Below are 23,377 nucleotides of genomic sequence, written 5' to 3'. Positions count from 1 at the left end.
TCCTGTATGCCGAATCTGCAGCCCTCCAATAGATGAGGACTCTGCAACCACCACAGAAGAGACACCCTTGTCCTTGGAGACAGGGTTATCCGTAGGTGCATCTGAAGATGCGACCCTGACCATTTGTCCAACAGATCCCTTTGGAAAATTCTTGCGTGGAATCTGCCGAATGGAATTGCTTCGTAAGAAGCCACCATTTTCCCCAGGACTCTTGTGCATTGATGTACAGACACCTTTCCTGGTTTTAGGAGGTTCCTGACAAGCTCGGATAACTCCTTGGCTTTTTCTTCCGGGAGAAAAACCTTTTTCTGAACCGTGTCCAGAATCATCCCTAGGAACAGCAGGCGAGTTGTCGGCATTAACTGGGATTTTGGAATATTCAGAATCCACCCGTGCTGTTTTAGCACTTCTTGAGACAGTGCTAATCCCATCTCTAGCTGTTCTCTGGACCTTGCCCTTATTAGGAGATCGTCCAAGTATGGGATAATTAATATGCCTTTTCTTCGAAGAAGAATCATCATCTCGGCCATTACCTTTGTAAAGACCCGAGGTGCCGTGGACAATCCGAACGGCAGCGTCTGAAACTGATAGTGACAGTTTTGTACAACGAACCTGAGGTACCCCTGGTGTGAGGGGTAAATTGGAACGTGGAGATACGCATCCTTGATGTCCAAGGATACCATAAAGTCCCCCTCTTCCAGGTTCGCTATCACTGCTCTGAGTGACTCCATCTTGAACTTGAACTTCTTTATGTACAGGTTCAAGGACTTCAGATTTAGAATAGGCCTTACCGAGCCATCCGGCTTCGGTACCACAAAAAGAGTGGAATAATACCCCTTCCCTTGTTGTAGAAGAGGTACCTTGACTATCACCTGCTGAGAGTACAGCTTGTGAATGGCTTCCAAAACCGTCTCCCTTTCGGAGGGGGACGTTGGTAAAGCAGACTTCAGGAAACGGCGAGGTGGATCTGTCTCTAATTCCAACCTGTACCCTTGAGATATTATCTGCAGGATCCAGGGATCTACCTGCGAGTGAGCCCACTGCGCGCTGTAATTTTTGAGACGACCGCCCACCGTCCCCGAGTCTGCTTGAGAAGCCCCAGCGTCATGCTGAGGCTTTTGTAGAAGCCGGGGAGGGCTTCTGTTCCTGGGAAGGAGCTGCGTGTTGCTGTCTCTTCCCTCGACCTCTGCCTCGTGGCAGATATGAATAGCCCTTTGCTCTCTTATTTTTAAAGGAACGAAAGGGCTGCGGTTGAAAAGTCGGTGCCTTTTTCTGTTGGGGAGTGACTTGAGGTAGAAAAGTGGATTTCCCGGCTGTAGCCGTGGCCACCAAATCTGATAGACCGACTCCAAATAACTCCTCCCCTTTATACGGCAAAACTTCCATATGCCGTTTTGAATCCGCATCGCCTGTCCACTGTCGCGTCCATAAAGCTCTTCTGGCCGAAATGGACATAGCACTTACCCGTGATGCCAGTGTGCAGATATCCCTCTGTGCATCACGCATATAAAGAAATGCATCCTTTATTTGTTCTAACGACAGTAAAATATTGTCCCTGTCCAGGGTATCAATATTTTCAATCAGGGACTCTGACCAAACTACCCCAGCACTGCACATCCAGGCAGTCGCTACAGCTGGTCGTAGTATAACACCTGCATGTGTGTATATACTTTTTTGGATATTTTCCATCCTCCTATCTGATGGATCTTTAAGTGCGGCCGTCTCAGGAGAGGGTAACGCCACTTGTTTAGATAAGCGTGTTAGCGCCTTGTCCACCCTAGGAGGTGTTTCCCAGCGCTCCCTAACCTCTGGCGGGAAAGGGTATAATGCCAATAATTTCTTTGAAATTATCAGCTTTTTATCAGGGGCAACCCACGCTTCATTACACACGTCATTTAATTCTTCTGATTCAGGAAAAACTATAGGTAGTTTTTTCACACCCCACATAATACCCTGTTTAGTGGTACCTGTAGTATCAGCTAAATGTAACGCCTCCTTCATTGCCAAAATCATATAACGTGTGGCCCTACTGGAAAATACGGTTGATTCGTCACCGTCACCACTGGAGTCAGTGCCTGTGTCTGGGTCTGTGTCGACCGACTGAGGCAAAGGGCGTTTCACAGCCCCTGACGGTGTTTGAGTCGCCTGGACAGGCACTAATTGATTGTCCGGCCGCCTCATGTCGTCAAACGACTGCTTTAGCGTGTTGACACTATCCCGTAGTTCCATAAATAAAGGCATCCATTCTGGTGTCGACTCCCTAGGGGGTGACATCCTCATATTTGGCAATTGCTCCGCCTCCACACCAATATCGTCCTCATACATGTCGACACACACGTACCGACACACAGCAGACACACAGGGAATGCTCCTAACGAAGACAGGACCCACTAGCCCTTTGGGGAGACAGAGGGAGAGTTTGCCAGCACACACCAAAAGCGCTATATATATATATCAGGGATAGCCTTATAATAAGTGCTCCCTTATAGCTGCTTTGTTATATCAAAATATCGCCATAAATTTGCCCCCCCCTCTCTGTTTTACCCTGTTTCTGTAGTGCAGTGCAGGGGAGAGACTTGGGAGCCGTCCTGACCAGCGGAGCTGTGAGAGGAAATGGCGCCGTGTGCTGAGGAGATAGGCCCCGCCCCTTTTCCGGCGGGCTCGTCTCCCGCTATTTAGAGAAATCAGGCAGGGGTTAAATATCTCCATATAGCCTCTGGGGGCTATATGTGAGGTATTTTTAGCCTTTATATAGGTTACATTTGCCTCCCAGGGCGCCCCCCCCCAGCGCCCTGCACCCTCAGTGACCGCGTGTGAAGTGTGCTGAGAGGAAAATGGCGCACAGCTGCAGTGCTGTGCGCTACCTTTAGAAGACTGCAGGAGTCTTCAGCCGCCGATTCTGGACCTCTTCTGACTTCAGCATCTGCAAGGGGGCCGGCGGCGCGGCTCCGGTGACCATCCAGGCTGTACCTGTGATCGTCCCTCTGGAGCTTGATGTCCAGTAGCCAAGAAGCCAATCCATCCTGCACGCAGGTGAGTTGACTCCTTCTCCCCTCAGTCCCTCGCTGCAGTGATCCTGTTGCCAGCAGGAATCACTGTAAAATAAAAAACCTAGCTAAACTTTTTCTAAGCAGCTCTTTAGGAGAGCCACCTAGATTGCACCCATCTCGGCCGGGCACAAAAATCTAACTGGAGTCTGGAGGAGGGTCATAGGGGGAGGAGCCAGTGCACACCACCTGATCTGGAAAAGCTTTACTTTTTGTGCCCTGTCTCCTGCGGAGCCGCTATTCCCCATGGTCCTTTCAGGAACCCCAGCATCCACTAGGACGATAGAGAAATAGGTAGGATAGAAAACGCCTTTATATGGGTTAAACTGGTATAGGGTTATTTAAGATTGAGATGTATAAATAGGTTCAAGGTAGAATAAGGAGACTTAAGACTGCATGGTAATTTATTCAGTGAGGAAATACAGAACAGAGTAGGTGTACTACTCACAGCCATTTGTGGTACTATTGCCCGAAGACAATTAAGACCTACTATTAACAAGCAAGGAAAGAGAGAAAGAAAGAAAGAAAGAAAGAAAGAAAGAAAGAAAGAAAGAAAGAAAGAAAGAAAGAAAGAAAGAAAGAAAGAGAAAAAAAAAAGACTGTTTCATATATGCCTGTTCTAGTCAAAATCACAACCTGTTTGTGCAAAAGCAATATGGACACTTGTCACAACTGCGGCATTGGAAAAACATTTAAAGGACGCACAAGGCTAAAGACCATTACTGAGGGTCGTCACAAGTACTGAATGTTCAAGACACAGCACTCGACGTACACAGCCCTCTGCCTCAAACAGTGAAATGGCAAGCAAAGGAGCAGCTGCTATGAAGAATTCTACTTCAACTGCCTCCATAATGCAAACGCAAGGCGTCTCCAATTGCAAGCAAACCACGCAGATGACAGTCTTATCCCAGCAAATTGCTACAGCCAAGAACAGCAAAAATGTCCAAACGTACTGATCCAGATACAGGAAAAAAAAGGTCTACAATTGGGCTATGGTATTCCAAATGTCTGTAGAAATTAGTTTTCCTCATGAATACTGAATAAAAACCGCAGTCTTGTCTGCTTTAGTTAAAAAGTAGAATAAGGTTAGGTAAGCTAAGAATTTTTAGAGATTTTTAAAATCACAATGGTTATTATTATTACACTTATGGTTTATATTATGGTTACAACGAAAGTTATGTTTGAAGGAATATTTTGAAATGTATTTGGAAGCAATTACGCTAGTTTAATGTGTGGCCAATCAAAAGAATTTCTCATGGCCACAAGAGGGCGACTGTTGCCTTATAGGTAATTGTCTGCACTTAGTATAATATTAGGGCAATGGATATTGTCTGAATTAAAATAATTCATTATAAATAAGTGATGTAACCATAGTGTATAGTGGATATATATAGTAAGGAATAGATATGAAATAAATTTGAATGTATGAGGTAATGTTTAGCTGATTTAAGAGATTAGGTTTGTGTATGTGTTTATATAGATATACTGTATATTTGTGTTTTACTGCAAGATGGTAAAGCAGTGTAGGGAACAGGTTTATTCTGCTCTAGTCATAAACAAGGCTAGAGAGCTCACAGTAAGATCAAGAGTCATTGTAGAGAAAAGGTATTAGGCCATAAATGATAATAGGTGTGTGACAGAGCTCTGTTGGTCATTGGAATTCCCAGGTGTGCTTACAGTAGATCAGAATCAAGATTGCAATACCTATCGCAATTATAAAACTGGTTTGTCTATTGTCCAGTAAAGGTTAAAGCTAGGGAGCATAAATTAACTACTATGAAAAGAGATCACATCCATTGATAAAACATGGTGTAACCCACCCCAGGAAAACTTGTCAATACAACAGAACTTTGGATGAAAAGACATTCCAGATTTTACAATACTATACTTGCTTAAGGCAGTGTGGACACCACACTTTTATGACACCATGCCTCTGTGAACAGGACACGACAGCCCAGTTCAATGTTTGTTTTATTACACCTTGGAATCTGACAAACCTATAATTACCTATTCCATTGGAAACTATGAGAATATGATAGTTTGAATTGGTAAAATATGGGATAAAAAGCAGCAGACTTTTTAGTTAGGAGTTAGAGGAAGAAGGAGGAAGGAGAAGGAAGGAAGTCAGTCAGGAGGAGAAGTCATGGAGAACATGCAGAAGGAATGATTCTTGGGATGGCAATCTTTAACTTGCAAGTATAAATATGATAGTAATTGAAACTGTTTGTGAAACTTATGCCATATTGTTTTATGTTATGTAACGAAGGAAGCATAGCATAGCTTAATATAATAATTAGTATATATATCACTACTGTGTATATCTTATTCTGTACGATTTGATCTGCCTGTAAATAAATAATCATATAAAAAGAGCGGTAATATTCAAGCTTGAACTCTCTTTAAGGAATCTTAATTTCATAATTTCATGTCATATATATATATATATATATATATATATATATATATAAAAGGACTGCATATATTTATCAGCCACTTAGTAAGCCTGACATAATATACTTGCAGATATATATGATAAATGCATATTAATTGAAATATATCAATATATTAAATACCATATATGATATATTAAATATTAATATTCATAAATATGATTCCATAAAGCAATAAAGGGTATCATGTGCATTTCATCTGATGCACTAAGTTTCCTTGGCCGACCACTGCGTCTATAGTGCTCAATGTTTCCCATTTCTTTGTGCTTCTTCAAAAGAGCTTGAACAGCACATGCTGAAACCCCAGTCTGCTTTGAAATCTTTGTCTGGGACAGACCATGCTGATGCAGTATAACTACCTTGTGTCTTGTTACTGTGCTCAGGGGGTCATTCCGAGTTGATAGCTCGCTGACGTTTTTTACAGCGCAGCGATCAGGTAACTACTGCGCATGCGTACGTGCCGCAATGCGCAGGTGCGTCGTACGTCTAAAAAGTGGATTGTTGCTGAGCGATGGATTTAACGAAGAATCCATATGCACAGCCGATCACAAGGAAATTGACAGGAAAAAGGCGTTTGTGGGTGTCAACTGACCGTTTTCTGGGAGTGTTGAAAATGATGATCATTATAACCTGTTTGGTATGATTGGTTAATCATACCTTACTATAATTCTACAAAATCTTTGAGCAAGCGTATCTAGAAGAATTTATGTTATTTTGAAGGCAAAGGGTGGTCACACTAAATATTGATTTGATTTAGATTTCTTTTAATTCACTTTGCATTTTGTTAATTGATAAAAAAAAAAAAAAAAACTCTGCAGCATTTTTTCCACACCTGCCTAAAAGTTTTGAACAGTAATGGGGGTAATTCCAAGTTGATCGCAGCAGGAATTTTTTTAGCAGTTGGGCAAAACCATGTGCACTGCAGGTGTAGCAGATATAACATGTGCAGAGAGAGTTAGATTTGGGTGGGTTATTTTATTTATGTGCAGGGTAAATACTGGCTGCTTTATTTTTACACTGCAAATTAGATTGCAGATTGAACACACCACACCCAAATCTAACTCTCTCTGCACATGTTATATCTGCCTCCCCTGCAATGCACATGGTTTTGCCCAATTGCTAACAGAATTCCTGCTGCGATCAACTTGGAATTACCCCCATTGTGTAGTGTGATGACATTGGGTAATTAGCTTTGTAGAGGGCTGTGTTGGTGCAGAGTCTAGGAGCTTAATCAGGATCTAAACACACTTTTTCAGGTAAATAAATAAAATGGGGGCAGATGCATTAACTTGGAGAAGGCATAAGGAAGTGATAAACCAGTGATATGTGCAAGGTGATAAAGGCACCAGCCAATCACATCCTAACTGTTAATTTATATATTGGAGCTGATTGGCTGGTGCCTTTATCACTTCGCACATATCACTGGTTTATCACTTTCTTACGCCTTCTCCAGGATAATACATCTGCCCCATGGTGCTTTACTGGTTGCATTCAGGGCACTGACTCACTTCTTCACCCCTGACTATCCTTGGGCGGGTATGGGACTCCAGGTCGACACCAAAAAGGTCAACACACCTTAGGTTGACACCAATTGGTCAACACACCTTAGGTCGACATGGTAAAAAGGTCGACATGAGTTTTTTTATGTGTTTTTTTGGTGTCGTTTTCTTCGTACAGTGACCGAGAACCCCAATTAGTGCACCGCTTCGCTCGCGATGCTTCGGGCAAGGTGCCTCGCTCTGCTACCGCTGCACTTGGCACAGGTTACCGTTCCCAATTGCAGTCCACGTGGATCGTAAAGTATGAAAAAGTAAAAAAAATAAAAATAAAAATGTAGACCTTTTTCCATGTCGACCGTTTGTCCATATCGACCTAAGGTGTGTTGACCAATTGGTGTTGACCTATGGTGTGTCGATCTTTTTTGGGGTCGACCAGGAGTCCGGATACCCCTTGGGCACCTCTTCTGCAAATAAAGGCTCTCAAAGTCTGATTATTTGCAGGTCTATCACAGGCTCCAGCCTGGCTTGGCTGCCACAGCTACTCACAGTCCTGTCTCTCACAAGTATAGCAAGTCACTTCCTGGCCTACTCACATTCAACAGGCTCACCAGCCTGGCTTCTTCTCAGCCACATGTAGCTCAGTTCCAGAGTTTGATAGCATTCCCTGTCTCCTACAGGTATAGGCTCAGGTCTTCTGGCCCTCAGTAGCTTCCTAGCATACTGGGCTCAGACTGGCTTTCCCAACTCCAGTTGGGATGGTTACAAAGGACAGTCTGTCCTGATTGCAGAGTCTTCCAGACTGACTCTCCTCTACAGCAATTAGGTATACTCACACCTGCCTTCTCTTACCTGTGTGGGCAGATCCCTCTTGCTGCACATCAATGCAGTTTACCCTCATACTGCAACCAGGCCCGGTGCTACCCGCTCAGCAAAGGGATGCAGTGCAGGGAGGCGCCAGGCTGGTGAGGCGATTTCCTTGCTCTACATCCCTGCAGCTGTGCCTGTCTCCCCAGTGTCAGCTTCAGTGTCCGTGTACAGAGTCCAGACTCCAGGGCGCGGAGCTACAAGGGACAGAGAGGCAGAGCTCCACGGGATGAAGGGGGCGGAGCTACATGGGTCCAGGCTGCCTGCTACAGATCCGGCCAGCCAGACTATTGTGATAGGTAAGTAGTGGATGGAAGGACTGTGAGAGAGTGAGTGTACGTGTGTGTATATATGTATGTATGTATGTATGTATGTGTCTGTTTAGCCATTATGTGTATAAGTGGCAATTCTGGGGGCATTATACATAAGCGCACTACTACTGGGGGTATTATACATAAGTGCACTACTACTGGGGGCATTATACATAAGCGCACAACTACTGGGGGCATTATACATAAGTGCACTACTGGGTGCATTATGCATAAGCTTCGCTACTACTAGGGGCATTATACATAAGCAGCGCTACTTACTGGGGCCACTATGTGTATAAGCAGCACTACTATTGGGGTCATTATGTGTATAAGCAGCACTAGTACGTACGGTGTAATGTGAATAAGATTGTGCAACTGTGTGGCGTCATCTGAAATGGGAGTACTATTGAGTAGCAATGCCCCTTCCTTGTGAGACCACACCAATTCTAGGTGTCCCTTTGTAAAGTACGGGAGGGCGCAAATGTATATTTTGCAGGGGGATGCCGAATACCCTAGCACCGGCCCTGATTGCAAATATATATATATATATATAAAATGGGTGTGGCTTTACTGGAAGGGGCGCGGCATTGTAGGAAAAGACTACCTTATACCCCAGTGTTGCAAAGTGCATGCCCAGACATTGGCCACCGTAGGAAAAAAAGAATCCTGATTCATGCCCCTTACATTATTTGTCATTATTCCTCCTTACAGTAATGCCCAGTACACATTATGCCACACAGCAATGGCCCTTAGAAATTATGCTGCACACCATAATGCCCATTACACGTCACACACCGTAATGCCCCTGACACATTATGTCACACACCGTAATGCCTATGACACATTATGCCACACACCATAATGCCCGTTATACATTATGCCACACACTGAAATGCCCCTGATACATTATACCACATACCACAATGCCCGTGATACCGTATACCACACACCGTAATGCCCATTATGGCACATACTGCAATGCCCCTGAGACATTATACCACATACCATACCCGTGATACAGTATACCACACACCGTCATGCCTGTGACACATTATGACACACAACACAATGCCCGTTATACATTATGCCACACACCGCAATGTGTTATACATTATGACACACACCGCAATGTCCATTATACATTATGCCACACACCGCAATGCCCGTTATATATTATGCTACACACTGCAATGCCTGTTATACATTATGCTACACACCACAATTCCCGTTATACATTATGCTACACACCGCAATGCCCATTACACATTAAGCCCTACAGTAAGGCATCTAATTACTTTTAAATTACCTGATTATTGCCAGGGGTTTCGTGCTCTTGGATCCATGCAGGGTGTGAGGATACAGATTCTATGATCACTCAGGTAAACAGTTTAGTAAAGTGGCAAATGCACTTTATTGTAAATATACACACACAGTACAGAATAACATTAACAACTACAAGCCAGAATGGTATCTTACTTACTAAGTCCCCAGAGTAGTATGTGATTACAGATGCCTGCTTACTCCTGCTGTTACATGCTGGCAGTATTCTGGTGTCTCCTGACCTGAGATACCAGCTCATACAGCGCCCTTCGCCAATGCCTAGTCAGAGCCTGCACGTCAGAAGTACATCCACTCTCTGACCTTCTGTGCAGATCTTTCTGTAACCAGTTGAGCTCACTGCCCTTGTTATACCCTCCCCTCTCTGTTCATCACACCAGCTGGTCAGTGAGGTGGTCACAGAGGAGTGGAGACGAGGTGTCTGGGTTCCTGTACACTATGGGGTGTATCAAATCAGATTACCTGCAGCTCCATACATAACCTGGTTACAAATTTACCTACTCATCCTAATCACATCTGATTGCACTGTCAGAGGTCTTACATTACAATGTACTGATTTAACTATGTTATTAACACTCTGGCATACAATTAGACACCTTGAACACAGTATAACCAAATAAACTGCATATTCCTAATATAACAGATAATAGAGAACTGTACAATATAATAACACAATCCAATCCAATATTGCCTAGCATATAACTAATAACATATTGGCAATTGGTGGAGTCCATGTGTAGGACCAGGGCTAGGAAAGTAACCACGTGTCTTTTACCACTGTGCGACACAATGCGCAGGCTGTGTCATCACGTATTGTCATACAAGTTGCCAGGGGTTACAAGCTCAAGGTTTCATGCTCGTTGCCAGGGGTTTCATGCGCTGGGTGTTATGCTCGTTGCCAGGGGTTTCATGTGCTGGGTGTCAAGCTCGTTGCCAGTGGTTTCATGCACTGGGTGTCATGCTTGTTGCTAGGGTATAATGCCTATTGCCAGGCAGGGTCAAACACAGGATTTAGTCAGGGGGGTTTCCGTGGGGTCTACTATGGCATACTGGCACTCGGGATCCCGGCGCCCAGCATACCAGGATCCCGACCTCCGGTATGCCGGCAGCGGAGCGAGCGCAAAAGAGCCACACTGTGGGACAGTGGTGCGCTATGCGTGCCACGCTATTTATTATCCCTCCAGGGGTGTCGTGGACACCCCAAGAGGAAAAATTGTTGTCGGTATGTCGGGTGTCGGGATTCCGGCGCCGGTATGCTAAGCGCCGGGATCCCGACAGCCTGCATATCAAGTGCCACCCATTTCAGTGTATGTATATATATATATATATATATATATATATATATATAGATAGATAGAAATACAGATAGATAATTATATATACATATATATTACATATACACATATATATAGCACACAAATTCATACATACACACATACATACACAATCGTACAGACATACACAAGCACACACACATGCTTCCATAGATACATACCTACAAATACATACAAACGCACAAACTTCATATACAGTATACATACTATATATGTTATACATACCAGGCACCAGGGTCTGGGAGGCAGGAGCACACTAGCGGCAGTCACTGTGAGGACGGAGGGAGCTGCTATGGCTGAGCATGTGCAGCCAGCAGCTCCCCCCGGACATTCTCTATGCAGAGAGCTACTGTACGTAGCTCTCTGCTGCAGGAGCAGTTCCGCGGTCACGATTGCAGTCGCGTCTTTTACTGAGGCGGAGACACTGCTGTCTCCGTCTCAAAAATAAAAAGTTTGGCTCATCAGGGGGGGTTTCCAGGTACTCGGAAACCCCCCTGCATGCGCCACTGCCAGGGATTTCATGAGGTGGATGTCATGCGTCTTTCCAGGGGGTAATGTTTGTTGCTAGGGATATGTAATGCTTGTTGCTAGGGATATGTAATGGGGTTTTCATGCTCACTACCAGTGTGCCAGGGTGGCTATGCGCTCCTGCGGGTCCCTGCACTTTCCAGGCATTTAGATGCTAGAGCTGAAGTATGACCTCTAGCATGTCTCCTCCATGGTGGCAGCCATTTTAGGAGGGACATTTAGCAGACTGACATGCGACCGTTAATCTGCATGTCAATCTGCTCTGAATTAGTGGCGGCACCAATGCAGCCCTGCGCCTCTGCAGTGGGTGCGGGGGTAGTAGTTACGACACTGATACATATATATATATAAATATATATATATATATATATATATATATATATATATAGTGACAGGGATCACATAAACAGAGTATAATCCAACAGACTTTATTTCCACCTTAGGCAGGATAGAGCTTCACATGCAGGTTTTGTAGGTCAGGTTTTACAGGTCGTTCTTAAAACAGCAGTATAACATTCCAAGTTCTGGTAATCACAAACAGTGTATGTTCGAAATGGTCCCTAACATAACCCAGGAATTCCATCTATCTCCTGACCACTTTCCAGCATCAGGAGCGATGACCTACTGAACAAAATATATTTTAAAAGACAGATAACATGGTGAAGTGATTAGTTCAGCTGTGGCTAATCACAGACGCAGCTAAATCCCAAACTGGATTCCAATGTTGCTGCTGTTCCAATCTTGCAAAAGTCTGACATTCCACATTACCTTCATGTGGAATCATGTTGTCCCTGTCATACACATTCCCCCTTAAATCTTGCCAAGCAGGTTCTGCAGGATTAGACCACATTAACTTATATGGGGATAGTTTCCTCAGACATTCAGTCAAGGGTGCCACCCTCGTGGAAAAATCAAGTATGAACCTATGATAATAGCTCACCAGACCCAGGAACGTCCTGAGTTCCAACTTACATTTTATCTTAGGCCACGTGAGGACTGCTTCCACAGTGCTGGGTTGAGGTTTAACTTGCCCTCAGCCTACAATATACCCAAAATACTTTGACTTCCCCATTCCAATGGAACACTTGTCCAGGTGAGCTGTGAACCCGTGTGCCCGTAGAGACTGTAACACTGCGTCCACCTTTGGAAGGTGGAGGCAATTAAAGCTAAAATCCAGTCAGCGCTAAACATGACAATGTCATCTATGTACGCTGCTACACATTTCCTATTTATTCATAGCTCTCTGGAAAGTTGCAGCGGTGCCATGCAAACCAAAGGGCAGCACTTTATACTGAAACAAACCCCCTGGGGTGGAGAAGGCTGTCTTTGCTTTGGCAACTTCCATAAGAGGAATTTACCAGTACTGCTTTGTTAGATCTAGCTTGGTAATATGGCTTGTTGCTAAATTTTCTACCAGTTCGTCAACCCAGGGCATAGGATAGGAACCAAACTAAGAAACTTTATTTAACTTTCTTAAGTCATTAAAGAATCTTAAAGCTCCTGATTTAAAACAATGGGACAATTCCAATCACTGTTTGATTCCGCTATGACCCCTAAGTGCAGCATCTTTTCCACTTCTCAATATTCTGCTGCCTGTTTGGCTTCAGGTTTGTGATATGGCCTTTGTTTTATCACCACCCTGGGTGGAGAAACAATATCATGCTATATGATTTGGGTTTTCCCCGGGAGGCCAAATAAAACACATCCTACACCATGCTACTAAGTTTAAAATTACTTGTTTCTATCTAGGACTCAAGGTGACTTAAATGGGCACCTGACATGCTGGGGTTATCACTGCCACTTAAGAGGGCTGACTGGCACTTTCTCTCCAAGGCTTTAACAAACTGACAGCGGTAATGTCATAACGGCATTTTTGACACTGTTAGGCTCTTGAGATGATTGCTGCTTCCACCCTTCTTTTATCAGATATACAGTAGCATCCCTCTGGGCTGTCTACCATAGAGGAGCTTGAAGAGGCTGAAGGTACTTTTTATGATGTTTCTCCTAGAGGTATCAAGACAGTGTTCGGACTATATAATGTCCGTTTATAGAAGGTACAGATCTTTATTTGGATAGTTGTCTACTAGTTGAGTTTAATACCATTTGAGGCACTTCTGAGTGCCGCCTGTTCTTTCCTGCTTTCATATTTGGTGGCACATACCCTGTAGGAGAGCACTTGAGCATGTTACCCTGAGGGTATCCTGGAGTGCTGGGGAATAGTGTGAATTTATATTTTAGAAATAAATAAATATATATATATATATATATATATACTTATGCACAGTCTGCCGGCACTCAAGGTAAAAAATCAAGCTGCTCTGGTGCTCAACTGACAATCACCATAGTCACTCCACAACAGATGGCACTTGGGGACATTATTTTAAATGCAAAAGAACCACATGCATTGACAAGTAGTGTTTACGGAGCATTCGCCCCGTCCTCCAGACAATACAGGCTGTAGATTTGTGCACTGTGTTGTCCTAAGGACGGGGCGAATGTTCTCTCCGCGTGCCATCTGTTGCGGAGTGAATATATATATATATATATATATATATATATACACACAACAAAATTCCAAGTGCGCACAACAATTTTTTCTTAAATAAAATAACTGATTGTCAATGACAAGATGATTACAACAGAGGCAATATTCATGATTGGTCCAATACTAAAGCTGATCGAAATAAAATATACCAATCAGAACGCAACCACCAAGAGTGGCAAGAAGTTGCATACACTCAGAGGGGTAGAACTAATTTTAGATCCCCCTATAGGAAACCAAGGAGACAGTATTCTAAACCCACTTATGATAATCAGAATTATATTTATCAGAGGTATCCATCTAGACGTCAGAGAAGATTTTCTTCTTATCAATCAAGAGATCGTATCCCTTCTCATCACAATCGATATGATCATTTTAGGTCTCCTTCCCCCTCTACCTCTAAACATTTTTTAGGTTATCGAGATACCCAAAAAGCTCCCCCAAAACGGAATATCGAGGAGAGACAGGAGAAAGTCCCCCCCCCCCCCCCCCACGGTATCAAAAGAGGGTTTCGAGAGGAAGACGGGGAAAGAGAGGAGGTAGGAAATCACCCCCCCAAAAAAAAGAGCAATCCAAACGTCCCAGTCAAATGTGAGACAGAATTATCAATTTATCCAAGAAAACACTTTCCACAGCCGAGAACACGTTATTAGAAAAAGGCCTCAAGTTTGCACCTAAAGCCAGTGTCAATAAATTTGATATATTTATCGATTTGAATAAGTATGTTCGGAATCTGACAATACAGAGGCACTTTCTTAAAAATCCTGTTCCCAAACTTGCTTATGTACCCGAAGTTAAACCAGTGGTATCACTTCCGTCTTAATTTTATCCGGTTAAATCTCGTGGTAGCTATATTGACATCTTTTATGAATCAGTAAAGAACGATTTTCGTAAAATTAAAACATCTGATAGTAGATTTAACAATAATATTAGTACGCAAGAAAAATATGCCTTGAAGACGATCAGTAAAGATTAGGAGTTAATAATCAAGTCAGCTGATAAAGGGGGGGCGGTAGTCCTTCTTGATAAATCCTCTTATCTAGAAGAATCATATAAGATTCTTAATGATACCTCCACTTATGTTAAGCTGGAAAAAGACCCTACTATTGAATTTCAAGAGAATCTCTATGTACTTCTTAATAAAGCGAATAAGGATGGGCTGCTGAGTAAAAAAGAATTTGACTTTCTATTTAAAAGGTACCCCATCATGCCCATTTTTTACCAGTTACCAAAAGTTCACAAAGATAAAATGAATCCCCCTGGTCGTCCCATCATAGCGGGGGTTGATTCCCTGACGGCTAACTTATCTCATTATGTCGATATCAAATTACAACCGTATGTGAAACAAAATAGATCTCATTTGAAAGATTCTACAAGTGTCCTTAGACTCATAGAGAATTTAAATTTGAATGATAAATATAGATGGATAACTGTAGATGTACAGGCGTTATATCCCTCTATCCCTCATCAAAAGGGATTAGAGGCAGTCAGAAATATACTCACCAAAGATGCAGCCAATACAGATCTATTTGTCAGGTTTTCCTGGATTGTATTAAATTTATATTAGAACATAATTTTTTCGAATTTGATGGGAATTATTATTTACAAAGGCAAGGAACAACCATGGGGACCAAATTCGCCCCCGCATATGCCAACATATTTATGGGAGAATGGGAGGATAAATATGTATATAATACTATCTATGAAAGTCATCATATTAAATTATTCCAGCGATACATAGATGATCTTCTATTCATTTGGGAAGGGAGTCAAGAAGACGTAGTCAATTTTTTTGACTACCTCAACATGAATGATTATAATTTAAGTTTCACATTTAAGACGGACCCTGTGAAAATAGATTATCTAGACCTGGTTCTAGAGGGTAATCCTATGGGCCAAATCACTTCTAAGACCTATTTTAAAGATGTAGATGCAAATAGCTACATCCCATATAATAGCAGTCACCATTCTACTTGGAAAAATAGTGTTGCCTATTCACAATTTGTAAGGTTACGAAATAATAGTAGTAGTTTGGAGAATTATTGGATACAGTCTACAACGATTTTTAAACGGTTTGTGGAAAGAGGATATGATCCAATTTCACTGGAGGCCGCTCAATTAAAGGCCTCCCATCGTAATAGAGATGAACTTCTAATGGATAGACCTCCTAAGTCCAGTTCTGAAAAACCCATTTGTCCCTTTATTACTCAATATAATAAAGATATACCGAAAATTAGGAAAATTATGTTCAAACATTGGGATATTTTAAAAAAAGATCCCATATTGGGTCCTAACCTTCCCAATAATCCGAAAATGGTATATAGAAAAGCCCCTAATCTCAAAAGTGTACTGGTACCCAGTAAATTGAAAAATACCAAGGATTCAAATTCAACTTTGACAGACTTTTTAGGAAACAGGTGGGGATGTTTCCCCTGTAACCAGTGCATTTGTTGCAAATTTATGAGAAATAATTTGTCACAGATTAAACAAGATGATGGAAGATTGTATACTCTGAGAGATAGGGTTACATGTAACACGGATTATGTTATATATAGAATTGAGTGTTCATGTAAATTTTCTTATGTAGTTAAGACTAAGAGAAAAGTGAAAATCCATATTCAGGAACATTTTAGGAGCATTAAAAATAAAGTCTTGTCACATAATTTACCACGTCATTTTTTAGAACACCATAATTCTAATGTTAACGAATTAACTTTTGGGGTGCTGGAACATATTAAATCTAATGCGAGAGGTGGGGATAGGGATTTACTATTGTCCAGAAGGGAGACGTATTGGATTTACACTTTGAATACTTTATCCCCTAATGGATTAAATGAAAACGTGGATGTTGTTGCCTTTTTATAAGGAAGTACATATTGCTGTAACATATTGCACTTGTCTGGTATTTATTATGTCATCCTGTTTAATGTACCATTGACTATTGTAAAGATATAGAAGGAACAAGGTATTATACTTTAACATCCATATTAATTAACTAATCCTCTTTAGTCATTCCGATTTTAGTTGTTTAATTCTTTTTTTACATATACGTGGGGTCAGTGACTCTGTATAGGGTTTATATAGAAACGCTCTTATTATTAGATGCAGATGGAAGCGCAGAGTTTAGTGGAGGACACATGCGCAGTACATGTGCCCTTCCTACGGCCCAGATTAGCGGTGCATCAGGTACGGACTTTGCGTTCCACGGTTGGTGACGGGTGGAACGCAAGCCGTCAACCAATATGGGACCCACATCCGGCGCGTCACATGCGTTCCACTACGATCGGGTGGAACGCAAACCACGGCCCTCTCTTGACGAGGGCTGTGTATACAGAGGGACGAGTGTCCTTGGGCTAGTTTTAAGCCTCTCAGCAGGGTCTCCGTTAGGATTGGTTCATGCAGCCAGAAATACGGGCGCTAAATAGCACATTTTACACCCGCACTCGGATTAAGAGGCGGAAGTGACGTCATGAATTATATAAGGAGGTTAAATACAGTTGGTATTTCTTTTTGAGAGCGGTTCATTAGAATTATGGATACTTAATCATCTGATTACTTTAGGTCAAACATTTTAAACATAGTATTCAGTATATTTATATCATATTTCCATCCTTATTCACTACCCCATTTCCTATTGGATGAAAGTCCTAAAGGAAGTGAGGTAATCACACTAGGTATAAATAGAGCAAGACTGCCCCACAGAGCTCATTCACATTTGTGGAAGAGACTGATGCACATCTCAGGGAAATCTGGACTTGTAAGTAATATTGGACCTATGGGCCATTATTATTCTGATATCAATTCTCTATAGAAACACTGATTAGGGTTAATTACTTATAGGGGCTCATCACTTAATGACACGCACCAGTGGAGATTGATTCATTATGTGAGTAAATATTAGTATATTTAATTTTATTATTTTTAAATATTATTAATTATTGATTAATATTGAATATATTTCATAATAGTATCCCATATACGAGGGTTCATATTCACATATGGACGCTATGGTATGACCACCTTCCTATATTTGAAGTAAGTTCACTTATTTAATATAATATTTACAATAAAATATAATTAATAGACACTAATTGTATTTAATATTGTTTATTATTTAATAGGTCACTAATTGAAAGAAATTCATCTTATGGTCACAATATTACATTTAAGGAATAAGATCGTTCACTAGAATATTTTTACACCATTTATAGACCTTTCTTACCTATAAGTAAGTATATTTGGAATCATCTCATTACTTCGATCGAATAAGGATCTGACTTAATACCACTCTAAACTAGTTCTAATTATTTATCGATCACATTATAGGTCATTAAAACTAACTACAAGTAAATCACGTTATTCATCGTGTGGACCTTGAGGAGTCATGGTATGCATACCTCTTTCCTTCTTTATTCTAAGTTGTGTCTACGAAAGTTGTATTGTCAATTAGATACCAACAAAAGGTGTCTTTTATTCAAATAATAATTTTTTTATTATTTCAGCTTTCGGTAATAATAAACTGGTAGCCTGCTAATTGAGTACATACGGTTTCCATTGTATCTAAATGATTTTTATTTACTCCGAATGCCAATATGCCTAACATCATTTATGAATATGACCTTTTGAAATTATGTACTGGCTGTTCGCTGTAATCATGAACTATATATTATAGTGGATAAATTGTTGTCTTCTTCATTCTTCTCCTCCATCAACCAGCTTTTTGTTGATATCCCCTGATGAAGTCCTAACAAGGACAAAACGCGTTGGGATCTGAACTCTAAAGCAAGGACACCTAAACCTTGATGTTATTCTGCTAGAGGTTATACATGTCCAATGAACTGCTTTTAATAAATTATTGTGAATTTAAAAAAAAAAATTGACAATCAGTTATTTTTTTTAAGAAAAATTTGTTGTGCGCACTTGGAATTTTGTTGTATATGTTGATTGTGAACCCTTAACTGGCAAAAGGGTTATTCCACAAGTGCAGCCCCCCTTGTCAGCGCAGTTTTGGGTACATTTGTGTGTAATATATATATATATATATATATATAAAATAGCCTTCCATAAAAGAGACTGGCACTAAGGAGACTGTCGAGAATGTTAAATGTATTGCCCAAATATCAACGTTTCAGGGGTATTAGCTTTGTCGTCAGGACCATATAGTAAAACATGTATATGGTCCTGACGTCGGGGTTTATACCCCCAAAACGTTGATGTTGGGGCAATACATTTAACATTCTGAACAGTCTCCTGAGTGCCAGTCTCTTTTTTGGAAGGATATGTATAACTGGTCGGGGCACCAGAGCAGATGACTGTGTAGCATAACCTGAGTAACGGACATTACTGTGCTGTGTAATGTGAGTAATTTGTGGTGTAATCTGAATTGGGGTACTATTGAGTGGCCACACCCCTTTTTTGACACACGCGCCTTCCCTATTTCAATTATGGGGGGGCGCCAGTCCTTAACTTTGCCAGGGGCGCAAGGAACCCTAGATACACCCCTGCTTCAAGCAACCGTATGGTGAAGCTAAGGGAGGAGGAGGAAGAGGGGGAGGAAAGCGAACTATGAAAAGTGATAGAGGGTTGTGTTCCCGGATGGATGGCGCAATTAGATGTGGGCAAGACAGAGAACTCACCAGAGTGGTTGAAGCTAAGGGGGAAGGAGTATGGCAGGGACAGCATGATTCCACATGAGGGTAATGTGGAATGGCATGATTTTGCAGGATTGGAGCAGCAGTAATAGGTCTGATGGAATCCAGACAAGGTTTTAGCTGAGCCTGTTGTAAGCCACAGCTGGGCTAATCACTACAACTTGTTTGCTACCTTTAAAAATGTGTTTGTTCAGGCGATAGGTTGGGGGTCTGGGGTTACGTTAGGAGCCATCTGAAATATGTACTACTTGTGCTTATTAGAACTTGGAATGTTGTGCCTGTAAAGCCTGACCAGCAAATCCTGCATGTACTGTGTAACGTGCCTGCAAGGAGTGGGTGTAAGGTATGCGGTTGACATCCTGGCTGTCGGGATCCCGGCGGTCAGGATACCGATGCCGGAATACCGACATCTGGCTAAATGCTGGCAGTTGGAATACCAACACAAGCCCGGAAATTCACCCTTGGGTGGTGGTACGTGCCGCCACTTGAGGGGGAATATAATAGTGTGGTGACTTAAGTTTGCCACCGGGCCCGATGCGTGGTGAGCTCAGCGAGCCCATGACGGGACATGCTGCGCTCACTGCCAGGATTCCACCTGTCGGGATCCCGGCATTGGTCTTCTGACCGCCGAGATCCCCACCGCCGGGATCCCATACCGATCCCGAGTGCAATTGCCAATACTAATGATGATGGCTGTGGGTGGAAAAACATTGGTCAGGACGGCCATCTGAATGAAGAGGGGTACATTGATTAGATGCGTGTAAACTCACATAAGATAACAAGCATTTAGCTGGACAGAGAAGTGGACACAGATGCATTTGACTTGGAAGCAGGCCCAATATATTAATACGGTTTCATTTTATAACTGCCACCTACAGACGTATTTGCTATATTCTGTATGTATATATATATATATATATATATATATATATTTATTTATTACCTGATCTGGAAAGTTTATTGGCCCAAATGTGGAATCAAGACTACCAGCGTTAGGTGTTTTGGGTGTAGAAGTCTTAAAAAAATTAAGGAAGGGTGATTTTTCTGTTTGTTCCATGGTTGTTAAGCACCTGCAAGCAAATCAATAAACAACATTATTTACAGATTAGTAGATGGTTTATAAAAGTGAAGAACCACGTCAGTAAAGAATCACAGTAATTTAGTTAACATTAAATTATTTTGCTTCAGGCATGTTTTACTGGGTGGATCAATGAGTCATGCAGTAGATTTTCATGCATCTGGACTTTGGCAAGTTTTGATTTTTTTTTTTATATTAACAGACACTGGTCTAACACATATTTTAAAATAAAATTCAGTGCTTTGCTTACTGAACTGGACATGCGTATCTTAAATAAAATAATTATATATATATATATATATATATATATATATATATATATATATATATATATAAAAAATGTCCGTGAAGCAACATTCCTAAATAACGTGAAGATACCTTTGCTCAGTGCCTGCCAAAGATCCCCCGTCGGGAGTCTAATGTATGCAACTGTCAGCAGCACCTGGAGCTTGAAACAAAGTGCACCGGAGGAAGGAGGAGAGATCACGTTTCGAAGTCTTTACTTCGTCATCCTGATGACGAAGTAAAGACTTCGAAACATGGTCTCTCCTCCTGTCTCCTGTGCACTTTCTTTCAAGCTCCGGGTGCCGCCGACAGTTACATACAAAATTTTATATATATATATATCTACTATGTAAAAGCGAAAATCTGTCCTTCTGTCTTTCTCTTCAAATCCAGTTTACAAGTGAAGATAGTGAAATTTTACATACGAGCACATTAAAACACGGCGGAGGCAACTAAAACAATTAGAAACCCCTAGGTGAGGAGACAGCAGCACAGAGTCTATCAGGAAACAGCATAACTACGGAATTGCTGGAGCAATGTACTCAAAAATTGGTACACATATGCCTTACAATCTGGAAACAAACACTGTGGGGGGAATGAGGCAGCAGCACTGAGTATGTCAGGAAACAGCATAACTCTGGAATGCCTGCAGCAATTTACAACAAACTTGGTACACATATGGCTTTCTCTGTGGAAACAAACAGGTCAGACACCCCTAGCACCCCTAAGGGTGGGACACAGCACAGAGTATGTCAGCAGACAGCATAACTGTGGAAGGCCTAGGGCAATTTACCCCAAACTTGGTACACATCTGACTTACAATCTGGGAACACACTCTGTGGGGGTTAGACACCCCTAGGGGTGGAACAGCAGCACAGAGTATTTCAGGAAACAGCATAACTCCTGAATGCCTGAACCAATTTACAACAAACTTGGTACACATATGACTTACAAGCTGGGAACAAACACTGTGGGGGTAAGACACCCCTAGCATCCATAGGGTTGAGGCAGCAGCACAGAGTTTTTAAGCAGACAGCATAACTCTGGAATGACTGGATCAGTTTACACCAAACTTGCTACACATATGACTAACACTCTGGGAACAAACATTGTGGGGCTAACACACCACTAGCACCCCTAGGGGTGGGCCAGCAGCACAGACTATATCAGGACATGCATGATGTGTCAGTGATGACAGGGCCAGTGACATGATGTGAGGAGGGGAATGGAGATAGCATGAACCCACACTGAGAGTTTTATAGTGGAAGCAGCATGGTCCCCCAGCAGCACAGAGTATATCAGGAGATACATAATGTGCTATGCTATATAAGAAACTGTAAATAAATCGATAATTTCACATGGCCACTGACATGATGTGAGGAGGGGAATGGAGGCAGCAGGAAGCCACAGATTGAGAGTTGTATAGTGGGAAGAGCAGGGTCCCTTGGGGGACCAAAAAGGGGTCCGGCCACTACACAAAGTGCATCAGGGAAGCAAGATATGCCTATATACTAGATCTCTAACCTACGGAAATTAACGAACAACTATCATTCTAATTTACCATCCTCATCCCATAGCGAAGCACGGGTATTCAGCTATCTATAATGTTATTTATACTGCGTGATTAATATTTACATTTATTTTTGTAAACAGACATTCTTAAAATCCTGGGCAATGCCGGGTACTCCATCTAGTGTATATATATATATATATATATACACAAATATATACACAAATATATACACAAACACACACACACAATAAAAACAGATTCTGAGGGCGCACAATTGTAATTATATAATTAAAATTCAAAATTCATCCAGCAACCGAATATACATATTGAAAATGCAATTGAACAAACACTCACAATACATCTTACAAAACAGATGGAACAAACAGACCCCTATATTACCAACAGTTTCTAGGGGCTGACGTTCAAGTAAATTAGAGGAGAATTGCTCTCTGTGCACAGAGAGCAATTCTCCTCTAATATACTTGAACGTCAGCCCCTACATTTTTAATATGTATATTCGGTTGCTGGATGAATTTTGAATTTTAATTATATAATTACAATTGTGCGCCCTCAGAATCTGTTTTTATTGTATTTTCCTTAACCCTGGCCTATCAGAAGGGTTATTCTAGAGGTGCTGCAGCCATAATATATTGCAAGATAAGGGTAAATTGTTTTGTTTATATACATATATATATATATATATGTATATATATGGTCATGTAAGTGTTGCTCCTACCTAGACTCTAATCATCAATAATGATAATGTCCCACTGATAAGTGCTTATTTAAGTGAGGAGGTAGTCTGTGACTGATAATTTTTTTTAAAGATTAATAAGTCACCGGGTCCCGATTGAATTCACCCAATGGTTCTAATGGAGCTTCACTCTGAACTTGCAAGACCGCTATTTTTGGTCTTTAAAGATTCAGTTATATCAGG

General features: G+C 41.6%; 1 protein-coding gene across 16 annotated transcripts in view; it reads right to left on the bottom strand.

Moving 5' to 3' along the window:
* LOC134980775 (protein SIX6OS1-like) overlaps positions 1 to 23,377 on the bottom strand; it is a 987,982-nt gene that overhangs the window by 134,177 nt on the left and 830,428 nt on the right. For 15 of the 16 annotated variants that reach the window (XM_063947742.1, XM_063947731.1, XM_063947730.1 and 12 more), the window contains one exon: positions 20,508 to 20,634. In XM_063947742.1, coding sequence (XP_063803812.1) covers positions 20,508 to 20,634 — 127 coding nt within the window. Of the gene's footprint in view, positions 1 to 18,381; positions 18,658 to 20,507; positions 20,635 to 23,377 lie in introns of those variants that run through there. The other variant, XM_063947745.1, reaches the window with a different exon arrangement.

Source organism: Pseudophryne corroboree, chromosome 12 (genome assembly GCF_028390025.1).
Source record: "Pseudophryne corroboree isolate aPseCor3 chromosome 12, aPseCor3.hap2, whole genome shotgun sequence".
NCBI lineage: Eukaryota > Metazoa > Chordata > Amphibia > Anura > Myobatrachidae > Pseudophryne > Pseudophryne corroboree.
This window is presented reverse-complemented; position numbering and strand designations above follow the sequence as displayed.